General features: G+C 32.2%; 1 protein-coding gene across 1 annotated transcript; it reads left to right on the top strand.

Annotated features, from left to right (window-relative positions):
- Positions 1-3,947: 3,947 nt before the first annotated feature.
- On the top strand, positions 3,948-10,875 carry LOC113402269 (uncharacterized). Its single transcript, XM_026642463.2, has 6 exons — positions 3,948-4,203; positions 4,381-4,450; positions 4,794-4,899; positions 7,779-7,979; positions 9,845-10,068; positions 10,686-10,875. The coding sequence occupies exons 1-5, from the start codon at positions 4,142-4,144 to the stop codon at positions 10,054-10,056; spliced, it is 651 nt and encodes a 216-aa protein (XP_026498248.2). The 5' UTR covers positions 3,948-4,141; the 3' UTR covers positions 10,057-10,068; positions 10,686-10,875.
- Positions 10,876-14,990: the final 4,115 nt, after the last annotated feature.

Raw genomic sequence — 14,990 nt, forward strand, 5'->3', positions numbered from 1 at the left:
GACACTTAACTACAAAATCTTATAACTCGGTGGTTGTGGCAATCCACTTATCACATATTCTACCGTCAAACATCAGTACTTACTGTTGTTGTGTTCCGGTTCGATGGGGAGTGAGCAAATGAAACTACAGGCACAAGGGACAACCTAGCTCCCAAGCTTGGTGGCCCATGGGTATATTACCTATTTCTGCCCCAAACTTGGTGGGCGTTAGTGACCACTTACCATCACGTCGCCAATAAGCTAAATAAAAAACTGTTCCTTAATTATACTTTTAATTCTTATTAGTAATACCTAAAAAATCCTCTTAATATAATTCTGTTTTATCATCTTTAACCTAACTCTTATCACACAAATACCGGGAAAATGTCTCAAGGATCGAGATTAGAAGCTAGGATCAAAGTCGAGAACGTTATTTAACATAGAAGCTTTACATGTACTTAATGATAGTCAAAAATCTCCCATTGGTTCGGAAAGAAACACCTCGGACCTGAGAAGAATCGGCGAAAACAACTCAGCGGGATTTTTTTTGTTATATTTTGTATTATTGTTTTCATAAAATAACAAAAAATATATTTTCGTTCTTTGAAATAGCCTGGAGAAGATGATCTCATTCCCAAGGTGTGCAATCAACTAAGAATTCGTTAGTTTTGTAATATATTCTAGCACACCAACGCTCTTTAACGATTGTTTTTATCAGAGAGAACATTGTTCACATAGTTATATATTGAAAAACGTCATTACCTTAAAGAGTGCAAGTCTTTTACACAAAAGAGGAAGAGAAATGTGTCTAGAATTCATCCTTGAGAGACCCTTATATTAACTAGAGTCCTGGAAGATCTCTTTCCATTTACATCAAAATCAATCAAATAAAAAAAGATTGAGTGCATCTCTAATGTCATAATGACGGCTTCCTGACCAAAGTTACGTGTTGCAAACAATCATAGGCCTTAGATAAATCTCAAAACAACCCTAAGGCATCCTGTGACTCCTCCCAGGCCCTAGTAATATTTTTAACGAACTCAAAATCAGCGTCGGTTGTCGAGCGACCAAACCCAAATTGCTTATTGTGTAGCAACTTGTTAGTGTTGAAATGTACTAACATTTGTAATAATAATATTTTTTTAAAGATCTTGCTAAGAGTTAGTAGTACATTGGAACAAATATTTGTTTTTGTTCCTTATTCACTTTCTTTATTTGAGAATTAAAAGAAGCCAACTGTCTACAATGATCAGAATTTAACATATTCATAATACATTTATGACAAGGGACACAGTTGGTAAATATATTGTGAATACATGTTGCGGTGCATTTAGTGATTGGCTCTAAGAATAAGTTAATATATTCGTTTATAAAAATAATAACCTGCCTGACCTGCATCTATTTGTTGAGTTAAAGTTTTCTAATACATTTATGTTAAAGTCACCGCAAACAAAACTATGTTTATTAGATAATTACAATAAAATATTTTCCAATATTTCCTCAAACACTTCATATAGTCCACTAGGAGGCCTATGTAAAGCTCTGCGCAGGATATTTCAAGAGGGAGCCATAAAAAGACTCATAACATCCTTACGTTCTTAAAATTTTAGAATTTTATTAATAAATAATAAATATTAATTAGCCAGCACGTATAGCTTTTATCCACTTAACAAACTAGCCGTCGGGTGACCACTAAAAAAAAATATCTAATAATTTAAAAACCAATGTTCCGCAATACATAGAATATAAATGAATTGCTGTTTATGAATAACTCAATTTCTAAATATTTTCCTAGCATGCCTTGAATGTGTTTGTGCACATCCTCCTGCCCTTATCCCAATTTTACTTGGGGTCGGCGCAGCATCTTTTCTTAATTCTTACATCTTACAAGTAACATTCTTTCTAACCATATCGTCTTTCACAGTTGGTACCAGGTTTACAATTTTATTATTTGTATTTTTTGTTTATTTAAGTATTTATCACATGATTAATTACTATTACGTAAAATAATATTTGAGCCAGAGACTAATCTTGTCTTAAAATTTAATTTATTTTGGACAAATTAATGACGATAGATTTTAGAAATTACTAAAGCCAAGCGGTTGAAATTTGGCAGAACCGCCAACTACTACTTCTGCCTGCTAGATTCTCTCTTGACCAGTTACCTGTCGCGCGAGTCATTTTTTAAAATTAATTTTAATGAATTATTACGTTTCACAACTTTACCAATTTTACAATTTTAATACTGTTATTGTAAATGCATTAAAAAGTCATCATAAAATAAGTCAACATAACTCGTTTTAATTATGCTCTGCATAAAGGCAAGAGCTCCAAAAGCTTTTATCTAAATACAACGTCCGTCAATTTTATATAGTACAATGAAAATGGTTGCCTGGAAGAGTCGCTATGTAACGGTAAGGTCGCCAAATTTGTACGCTTCTTTTATTTACACTGTATCTATTATTATTTATTTATTTTCTCTCTGCGACGTACAATAAAATATAAAAAAGTATAAAGTCAAGCCAATTAATTACAGACCGAATCTGACATAAATTTACTAATGACGTACAATTTCCTCCTAACCTTGGATTGATTTCGTTCACGATAATGACCTTCGGAGACGACGGCAGATATACGACAAATTAGTGCTTTCTAAAAATACGATAGCGTGATTTACTGCCGCCCGTCACGCTAACGTCTGCGGTTAGCGCATAAAAATTGTATGCGCGATGTAAAGGAACGAGTTATAACGAAGTTCATAAGAAATGAAGAGCTTGATAAACTTTGGCACAATCGACTATTCTTACAGTTTGTACTGTCTCTGAATTTATTCCTCTCGACTAACTTCTTTAACCAGAGTCTTATTTACAGGACTGTGTACAGAGCCGGATCTACCATATGGCTTTTTGGGCTTCAGCCCAGGACCCCGTGGATTCAAGGGGCCCCTAGCTAAGTCAAGTCAAAGTCAAAAATAGACGATAATTCGAAAGAATCCATAATTAACTTTATTAAATTAAACAGATCGTATGGTTTGCAGCCCTGCAAGTTCTTCAATTAATCAAACCCATTCAATTAATTTAATTCAAGTCTACGTTCAGATATGTCCTAGGTGGTTCCCCTAAGTAGTGTTAGCTCAGGGGCCCCCTAAACTTACAGTCCGGCCCTGACTGTGTATGATGATGAAGTATTCATTCATGTATATAGAGACTTCGTTTTTTGATTTATGCTTCAGTTGTTTTGTAATTAAAGTTCACATTACTTTCAGTCTATCTATCATCTAATTTTGACTAATTACACAATTCTAACAACAAAAGATACTTTTGGAACGAAATTCTTTTACATGTACAGTAGAGTGAATTGGCAGAAATCGTCACTTTAGGAAAAATTCATTTAACAACAAGCTATGCCTCCTCCAGGTGACATCTCAGTCTCTTTCTCCTACTATTGTATATCATAGTATTGTTTCACTTAACACGGGATTTTTAATAACAAATTTGTCAATCGCATTTATTTATTTTCAAACATTGATAATTTATTTTATTGTGTCGGTTATTTACTAAATAAAAAGCAACTTTGCTTCAACGGGCTGTTTTCTCATAATATGTTACAAAGCTAACAACTACCACATACACGAAGAATAATATAATAACAGATTTTCAGAAAAAAAAATTTTGGTACTTATGTAGTAAAGCTGGTTAAGGTTGGTCGGTGCCGTCGAATGACTCTTACATACATTTTGCTGCCAGTCAGTTTAGTAAAATAGGCTATATTAAATTTTCTAAAAATATTTACAACTAAATCTAAGCGATATTACTTTACAACAATAAAATGGCAATCAATTTAATTAACAACGAAAAAAAAAACGTTTACAATCCCTTGAAATAATGAAACATGCGATGCCGTGATTACATTACAAAAGAAACTTGTAAGGGAAATTAGAAAAATGTCAGTCGAATTGTAGAATTTCCCATAAAACATGTACTACCATTGTAACTCTTTCGATATGCCTTTTTGGTGCCACACTAAGTTAGAAAAGAAAATTTACCAATATTCGTTTTAAGTGACGTTTTTGACAATTCTTAAGGTATGAATTAATCAAGTGTTGATCTAGTGTATCGAGCATATTTTTTGATTAAATATAATAAATTACGCAGTGTGAAAAATGTCTTTCCTCACAGAATATTTCGATGAATATCGACAGCATCCTATTCGGAAAACTAAAATGTAAGTCGAAGTCGTTACCTATTTGAAAATGTATTAACATTTTGAAGCAAATTTTTAATTCGCATGCAATGTCATCTGTGTCATCTTATTTTGGGTCATTACATCATCTTTATGATCTTAACAAATTTATTATTTGTTGTACAATGTTTTAATTTAATGAATTAAACCATTTTACAGATGTCGACCTGAAAATAGATGGGCTAAATTGGAAGGAAAATGGTTGGACCCGAAGATGGGATCTGAAGATGTTAGTTTTTTTTTTATATTACAGAATAATTTAACCTAAGTACTTACAAAGTATACTTTACTTTTTTAATATGCAGGTACCACTCTTGTTGAAAAAATAATTTTCGTTTTTTTTTCTCATTGTAATACAATTCAATTCGAGTTATATCAAATAAATAATTTTACACGACATAAACTGTAAATACAAATTAGGTTCTGATAATGGTCTGGATTTTAATTGTGATATCCTCTAAAGAATTACATTTAGTAACACAATGATTTTAAATCTGTCGAGATGATTAGATCATTCTAGCGGCGGAGTGAGTTTGCCTACGTAATATACATAATATAATTGTTGTGCACAGAAAGCATGGACCGAGGAGGAGATAGAACGGTTTATAAAGATGACTATGAAGAGCTCACGCGGACAGTCGACTTATTTTAACGACTACTGCGCTCACCTTTCCCCTGGTTAGTCACACAACTACATATCAATTGAGCATTCTATTTTTTCACGGTACCAAAAATGTACAAATAAATAATAGTTTTTGAATATTCTTATTGATATTCTGAAGAAATTTAAACAGTTGTAAAAACAGATTTGAGCAAAAATTTCAGGGAATATCTGACAAAAATAGCAAAAATATAACTAATTAATTTCACATCGGTTTTTCGGGAAATTGACCCGTACAGAATGTATTAATTTACGTCATGAATGTCTTGGGTATTTATTAAATTTTGTCTATGAATTATTGCCTATATTTCGATGACTCTTAGGCTTGCTATATTCATAAAAAATATTGTAAAATAATAACGTAAAAACACAAAATAATAATATAACTAAATGTTCATGATGATCAGTGTATTATATCGAAAATTGAATTTGTAATATATCTTCTATGAATCTTGAATGTTCCAGTCCCACGTTCGCATGACGATTATGCTGGAAATATATGATCACAGTTCCTCTTGATCACAGCTCATCTTGGGATAATTCGTATTTGCGACGGCGTTTTCTGTTTTAGTTTCAATATTTGTATTAAACTAGATAGGCTTAAGGGCTTTATTGTGAGGAATAAAATCAAAACCTATATTTTGTTCTTCAAGTAAACTCTTAAAAGCGTTTTGAAATCGTCCTTTTACGTGATTATATTTATATACTCAGAAATCTGTAAAATAATATGATGCTGTTAAATCTGTTAGTGGCTCACTAGCTAGGTACTGTATCACTTAAATTAAATAAGCATATTAATGATATACAATTCAATTTATATAACATAATTGAAAACCAATATACGTTTAATTAATAAAAGTAAAGTTAATAAAGAATATATTGTCTTGTGTAGTTAAAAACTTTGTTACAAGCTCACTTCACTTGTCGTATTAATTCGTTGTTTTCTCTAAATCAAATGTCGAATCAAGTGTATTTGATTCACGTAAACATAACAATAAAGCATTTTCGGATCGTCAAAATTTCAACTCTACCATCGTTTCGGACAGCAGTCTCCAGTGAGATGAAACGACAAGGAAAATATTTAGTCGTTTAGTTGTTGTTTTCAAATAAACCAGTTTTATCATGATGTTAGTTATATACTATTTACAATTATTGTTCTTAATTAGTCCTGCGTTGGCATCCGAGCCTTAATCTTATCCAAAAAGTATTATTTTAATGGTAAATTGATTATATTTTCCGGTACTTGTATTAATTATGTATATATTGTATTCTATTTGGATGCACATAATATTGTTATAAATATATTATGACTGAATTAGAAACAGCCAGAACTGAAGTAACATAATATAATTTCAAATAACCCGAATAACGGTGTCTATGTCTGAAGTGAAACTTCAAAGTAATACGAAAGGCAGGGTTCGTCAAACTTTTATGAGAAGAGATACATTATTTTATGTCTAATATATTGGGAAGAAATAAATAATGAGACCCGAATTCATTATCACTGTCAGTTATGTGTCTGATTCTTTTAATATGCGTACTCTGTAGAGATGAGTCTACCGGTAAGGGATGACGAATAAGAATTCGATAGAAGTGTGTTACCGTTTCTCTGGGAATATATTTATATAGATACAAATAATTTATATTGATATGTTCGGTTTTTCTAATGTGACCTAAAAATACCATGGATTTACTTGTGGCTCGGAATTTATTAAACTCTAATTAGTGCGTTGTCGGCCATATTTAATTTATGTCTTTAATTATATCAAGACATTCACGAGATTGTCGCAAGCCCAATAGTGTACATAATTACGATAAATCCCTCAACGCATCACACTTGTGAATAATGCATCTTTATACATTACAAACGAATCGCGTCTGTAAACGAATCGTGTGTAAATAATTTTTTTTTTTATATGTTATCGGTAGGCGGACGAGCAAATGGGCCACCTGGTGGTAAGTGGTCACCACCGCTCATAGACAATGGCGCTGTAAGAAATATTAACCATTCCTTACATCACCAATGCGCCACCAACCTTGGGAACTAAGATGTTATGTCCCTTGTGCCTGTAGTTACACTGGCTCACTCACCCTTCAAACCGGAACACAACAATACTGAGTGTTTGGCAGTAGAATATCTGATGAGTGGGTGGTACCTACCCAGACGGGCATGCACAAAGCCCTACCACCAAGTATTTTTGTTCAGATATATAATTTTCAAGACGCATTCGTATAAATATGATGTGTTCGTCTGCATATGTGTCAGGATATTTATAATCAACGTCAGTTAATAATAAATCTAGTGACATTGTAAATCTCATAAAAAAATATATATTTATAAAATATCGACATCTTTTTGTTTGCGTTAGGTAAGATAGTTATAATTTCATTGAAATTAAGACGTTTGACGAAATTCCGTGCAATTCGACTTTGTAAGTCATTTAATAGTAAAAGTCTGTAAATATCACACAGCTATACTAAGGCCTCCGCTCTCTTTGAAGAGAAGATTTGGAGTAATTCCCCCACGTCGCTCGAATGGGGTTGGTGGACAATGACACAGCTGACAGAGTTTCATTGAAATTAGACACATGTAGGTTTCCTCACGATGTTTTCCTTCACCGCCGAGCTCGAGATGAAACATTAAACAAGTGAAAATTAAGTACTTGCCGGGGTTTGAACCCGCAATCATTGATAAAGATGCACACGCTGTAACCACTGAAACCTCTTGGCTGTTATAAAGTCGTTATTGAAATTACAATATCACGGGTTTGAAAATAATTCTGTACTACATAAGGCGATACGTTGTCTATTTATGTGCCTTACCAATTGTTTGGTTATGTATTATTTACAAAATCGGACACAAGACCAAAATGTATTAACAATTATTATGTTACAGAGTTCAAAACAAGACCATTTCAACCTCGAGAGAAGAAGCGTCGACTATGCAAATCTGAAGGGGTGGTCGAAGACACGCCACCACCACCACCAGCACAGAAGCTGGCCATCAAAGACACGGAACTGATGAAACTGGCGCGCGAACTTTACGAGCGAGATATGAACAAACCGACCCTGGAACCGTTACCTACACATTTGAGAAGTTAGTTTTGGGATTTATTTATAACTAGCTGTTCCGCGCGTTTTCACTACACTTACACGAGTGAGTACCTCCGAGGGAGGTAGCGTGATGCTATACAGTACACCTTTCTCAATAAAGGGGATGGCTAATATTATAATATTTTTCAATAAAATATAGCGAAAATATATTAAGATAAAGCTTTTAAACAAACAATTAAACTTCTCAGATTTTATATTATTATAACGTGTTCCAATGAGTGACTTAAATGGGTAGCTTTACGTACGCAATTGCTGATAGACACTGCCGTTCGCTCGGCAGTTGTTCCTCCTTAGGATAATGTTCAACGATATAAATGTCTTGATATAAGCCGATAAAAACAATCAAACACTATAACTTCATAATGTTAGTTTAGATTTTAAGAATATTGTTGTATGTATGTTGTAAATAGATATATTGAAGTTTAAGAATATTAATTGAATTAAATTGTTTTTAATATTAGGCTTCCGTATATGGAACTAGCCACATTTTATTTTTATGAGTATATTTTTCTGTATTATTTTAATGTCCATGGGCGGTGGTAATCACTTTTCATCAGGTGAGCCTCCTGGTCGTTTGCCCCCTATAAAATATAAAATATATATATATAAAAGAAACGAGAGTATTTCAGAGTAATAAGGGCGGAAATGTTTTATGAGCGTAACGTGCATGTAACATTTTGGAATAATTTAACATATTTTTGGACTGTAAAGTGATTGTAAATTTAAGCTTCGAAATAAATAATAGTATTTAATGTATTTACTATCCATTAACCATTTTATTAATTCATCTTGTACAAAGCTGTGAAAGGAAAGTGGTATATGATTTTGCCCAACAATTTCAGAACGCAGAAATTTTGCCCATCAGTGGCATAATTATATACTACTACGTTTTTTCTTGTAATTACTTTATGGATAAATAATCAATTAAGTAAATATTATAACTTAATGATATGTGATAAGAGAGTTATGTAAATCAATTATTCAATTGATTATTTTCACATCGGCCTGTAATAAGTACTGTTTATAAGTACGTAATATTGTTTACTTTGGAGTTATTTATGTTGTCAATACATTCTTAAATAACAATTCTTATGTCATTTGTTATGAATTCATGAGACGTTATTACAATATATTGGTATCGTAAGTATGCGTTGTATTGTCTTGCGGGAACAGCACTACTGATGCTTTTAAATATACTTGTTGCATTGATGATGTGACGTGAAATAATTATTGAATCAAAATCAAAATATTATTTATCCAAGTAGGCTCATGAAAACACTTTTGAATCGTCATGTTACACTGTTAAATTAAATTTAAAGCTAATGCCTTTATGAACTTGGCGGTAGGGCTTTGTGCAAGCCCGTCTGGGTACCACCCACTCATCATATATTCAATCGGCAAACAGCAGTACTCAGATGTAAAGAATGATTAATATTTCTTACAGCGCCATTGTCTATGGGCGGTGGTGACTGCTTACCACCAGGTGGCCCATTTGCTCGTCCGCCTATTTATTTATTGTATGTTAAACTGTATTGATTACTTTCAGTTCTTGGATGATATATATATTTTTTTTATTATATATTGTCACCTATTAAAGAATGTCGCACGACTGTCTAATTATATTTTAAAATATTAATCGTTTTAAAATTTAAAAATTAGCAAACATTAGTAACATATGATGAGCTAAGTTAAACATTGTGTTTGTGGGTCGCTGATGCCTGTGGTAGGTAATAAATCGGTGACACAGGTTACCAGGTCTCCGTTTCTCGCCTGAAATCAAATCAGTAACTAATAATGAATGTATTCAGCTTACTTATTGGTCTTTCAACTAGTCTAATTATTTTGTAGTCCTGGGTTATGTGCGGCCCTGTCTGTATAAAACTGGCATCAGCGAGTACCAGGAAAGTATAGCTCGGTTGGCCTACGAGATGATCCGTGACGACCGAATACCTCGATACTTTCCGCATAATGGCTGCCGTCCGCGATGGGGTCTACCGCCCGAGGGTACCAGGCAACCAGAACTCGACGGAGCTCCTTATGATGGAGAAAGACTGTACTGAGAGGTGTTGGATGTTAGTACGATTCGAATTATTATAATGAGCTTCTAACAGCACTTCTAATAATATTCCATGTGTTAGATTTTTACATTAATATGTGGTTTCTAAAAACGTTTGTAATAAATCTCTTTAAATAATTGTTAAAATAGAATTCGAGATAAAACACGTAGAGTTCTCTTGTAGTTTTCCTCAAGCAAAAAGCGTATATTATATACTATATACTAAGAAAGCATGACGTAAGTTATGTTTGTTTTACCAAGAAAATCATTCCAAGTATAAATCCCAATGATTGATCTTGTGTTCTCCTGACGAACTATTTGAAATAATTCAACAGCATTCACTCGAGTATAATGTTAACTTATCAAAATTGCAAAATCGATTGCCATAAAAGTTTGCCAACTTCAAATTTAAAAATGAATTTAGGTATATATAGAATATATATAAGGTAAGCTAAAATATTTCTTTTTTAAATTTGAAGTTGAAGATTATTAAAATACCACGTGACCCTAAGACATTCCTATTAGGAAGTAGTATTTGTTTAACTATAGTTTATTTCGCAGAGAAAAATACCTGAAAACTTTTTCATTAAGAAATTACATTAGATATTGAGAAAATGATTTCTTGCTTCGCAGATCGGTGGCGTTACTGATGTTAATCTGAAACCCATCGGCTCAGTGCCAAGATGTAATTCATATGACCGTTCGGTGTCAAGATTTCAACTACGTAATAAATGGCTTACATTTCGATTTTTACAAACTTTGCTATTCCTAGAGTTTTCTGTATTTTATTGTTCGGATATTTTGTTTTATACCTATTATACGTTTTGTGTCACTTTTATAATTGTTTTTTTATTAATTTCATTTAAATAAATTGAAAACTATATACTGTTATACACTGATATAATAAATGTTTATTAATTTTATTTTATTTAAAAAAAATTATAAGTGAACGTTGAAACAGATTATTCTCTGCACTGTTACGGGAAGCGATCGTTGAAAGTCGTTTTGTTTTTTAAACGTTTTCAAGAATCATTATAAAACAATAAATAGTTCCTAAAAGGGTTTTATACACACAGTTTTATTTTAAATAAGGATACACGGAAGGATTCGCCGATAAAAGTAACAAGCAAATTAAACAATGAATTAGTAATGAAATTGACGATACAGGACCTTACCTTTAAAACAAAGGGATATCATCCTTTGTTTTGTGTTCTGACGATATTTTTGCTGGCCCGATGCCAAATACATTACAAACATACGTTTTCGATTGTCAGTGGAACTTTTATTGGGTTGTTTGAGGATCAAATGTACCTCCCATCAGATGTGGTTATGATATCAATTCCTTCCGTCATTACACCTGTTTTCAAGGACTCTATTGTTTAAAGACTTCTGTGACTGTGGCTTCCTCTTCTCTTCTTTGTTATATTCAATACAATATAACGTTTATTATATTTACTTCAGGTTTTTAATGCCTCGTTAGTTTTGTGGCTAGTTTAATTAGTCTGTATGTTGTATACCTTAGGGGGATCTGAATGTATACGTGTATAAGTGAATTCCAGAAAAGTTGAAGGTTATTTTCTACCAAGATTTTCCTAGTATTTACAAAGCCGTGTATCTTTACGGTCGTGCCTAATAGTCGACCCATAGGATATGATCCTATGGGTCGACTATTAGGCAGAGCGAAGAAATAGAGGGTTCATTTGTTTGGTCGCATAAACTGCACTTTGCAGTACACAACATCCTTCATTCTGCCACATTTGGAAGTACATCGCCATTTTATCCTCTCAATTTACTGAGTTACACGCTGAGTATAATCTATTTGTTAAAAATAAATTATTTAAAATCCATTAACAAGCGACTAATATATTATTTCGAGTATTATAGGAACGCACATCACTAGTGACGAATGACTATATAATTACAAAAAATCTACGTAACTGGCAATGTTCTACTCTACCATACATGTGGTAGAAAGACTTGTGCAAACTCTGGTAATGCCGAATTTAAAGGATGAGTGAGCCAGTGTAATAAAAGGCACTAGAGACACGTTTATTCGTTCTCACGTTTGGCTGCTTAAATTAGGTATTTAGAAAGATTAATGTTTCTTACACTGCCAATGAGTTGGACCACTAACCCGTTTATTTTTGTATGTTTAATAAAAATACTAATAATAATTATGAATAAATCTGCTTTTCTATTATTAATTATAAAAGGTTATGATTATATATTAATTCCTCTTGCAGTCATACTCGCGGTCATTATTTACATAAAATATATTTGATGCCTACTGAGCCGAGATGGGAAAATGGATAGCATGGGTACTTGAATCTCTACTGAAGTTTTCGGGCGTTTCCCATGCTTCTTAATAAAAAAAAATTAAATCATTTCGTATTACCAAACATCATTAAAACCTGTCTGTTTTGGATGACATTGTGAACGTGCGTAGTCTAGCTAATATGTGCAATACTTTCTACTCAAGAGAAAGGAGGACTTAGCCCAGCAGTGGGGAGCGAGTGACTTGAGTTAAGGATTTTGTTCTGTCATCGCGACCTTGATTATATATCTCTTGATCGTGTTAAGTTTCAATTGACAAAAGCCGTATATCTTAGCGGCTTATACTCATCGGACGACACGCAAACTACGTACGACGTGAAATATGGTTTTAATTAGGTGTTATATGCAACACATGCGATGTTCTGATTTAGCATCTCTCTTTCATCTGTCAAAGAATAATTTTCCGTTTGTTTGTCCGTAAAATTGAAACTACAAAAAGATTTTAATGGCCCATTAGCGTAAGTGTGTTTACTCTATTTCCTGATTGGACATGTAGAAGTTTAATCAAAGCGTGTATGTGTGAATTTGTTATAAAAATATTAACATAAATTGTGTACAAATGTTTCCCGAGAAATTATTATTTTACAATATTAGGATGTTATTTAGAATATTAAATAAGAATTGACATATTTACTGGACTTTTAATGGCGTGGTTCGAGAGACACTTAACAGATTTTTAAATTCATCGTCGTCTTCTAAGTAGATTGTATATTAGCACCTGACCACATAAATTTGATTACACATTATTCTAAAAAATCATATTTCACGGAATATTAATGAGAGCAAGCGACTAATAAAATGTTTCGTTTGAAGAAATGTGTACTTAAATAAATGATCACTTCCAAAAAACTTAATTATTTCTCAAAAGAACATTTTCGGTGATCCTCACCAATATAATTGATGCGAAAGTGTGCTTGTTGATCGGTCATTTCACGCAGAAACGGAATACATGAATAAATACTTCAAGGCCGGAGAGATTATGGTGGTGATATATGGTACCTTTGAGATCTAGAAGTTTCTAATGGATTTGATATTTTTTTAAATGGTACATATTATAAATATGAAATATAAATAAATAAATTCGGTGTCATATGCTACATTTGCTCTTTGATATGAAACAGAACTGGCTAGGATACTTCAAGGTTCAACAAATAAACAGTTGTTATAATACGAATCTCATTATTTATATTAACAATAAATAATATTTCAAAATAAACAATTGAAATAGAATGAAGATTGAATAATGTTGCATGTAAAAATAATTACATATAATTTATATATGACACTATTTCCTACACCTGAACAGAGCAATTCTTTAGGAATAGATTGTCGATATGTCGGAATCAGACATTCGACATTTTAATGCCTTTATAAATGCGAAAGTTTGAATGGATGAATATTCGTTGTTCAATCGCGATATAAAGGCTGAACAGATTTGGATGAAATTTGGCACGGATATAGATTACAATCTCGAATAGTACACAGGATATTTATTATTTAAAGGGATTGACATGATTCTATGCATAATGGTAGTTTAGAAGTTTACTAATTATTTGACTATTTTCATCACAAGTAGCCGCAGAGTCACTAGTAGATTGTAATAGTAATAGTATTAATTGGGTAAGTAACTGTATGTCCGTATTACACATTTTACTATTTAGATACGTCATGAGTCCTTACAGAAAACCACATCAGTTTTCTGTGGTTCATATCCATTTTTGGTCGTTATATCGATAATAGTAGATAATGTGATTATCATGGTGATTATCTTGAAGTGAAAGACTTAACTTTGCTCTTGTTTTAAGTACTTATAAACAAAATTATACATTACGAACAAATATATATATATATCAATTTCGCAAAAGTAATAAAGCACATAGACAAGTTGGTAGAAAATAATTAATTCTTAAGAAATATTAGCATTTATGACACCAGCTAATGTTATATATATCTTATGTACTAAACATGTCAGAAGCCTTCACACAAGTACCAACAATAAGAGTTCAAAGTTTCAACTCGAATCCAATGAACGATGTGTGAACGCATTGAATGAGTACGACAATCATTATAATACAATTAACCGGTTTAAATAATTTAAACCGCGTTAAACAGTACTGCTTCTATCCAATGTACAATATATTTTTAAATGGGATTCGTAAGAGTTGATCTTTTTTTGTAGAATTAATTAGTGCTATTGACCTAGCTTGCAACATGGTGTTATGTCATAGTATGTGATAATTAATGATATCACATTATATGTAATTCTAAAAAACGAAACTTTTTTTTAAATATTATTTTATATAAATGTTTTGTTGTAATGTTGTTGCTGTGATTTTAAAGTGGGCAACACTATAAAAAAAACGTTGGCGGGAAAATTGTGGAGGCTCTTCTGGATATGGTGGAACCGAGAGCATTGTAATAACTTGACCATTACAGTACCTAATGATTTGATTATATTTTTTTAAACTTTAATTAATTTTATTTTAAGTGGCATAATATTTACGACTGGCAAAAATATGTTTATTTTTCTTTTTTATATTGATCTGTCACGAGAAATAATAACATTATGACGAGGTATGAAAAATATATTTGTTGGAGAATTAT

This window comes from Vanessa tameamea, chromosome 22, assembly GCF_037043105.1.
Source record: "Vanessa tameamea isolate UH-Manoa-2023 chromosome 22, ilVanTame1 primary haplotype, whole genome shotgun sequence".
Lineage (NCBI taxonomy): Eukaryota > Metazoa > Arthropoda > Insecta > Lepidoptera > Nymphalidae > Vanessa > Vanessa tameamea.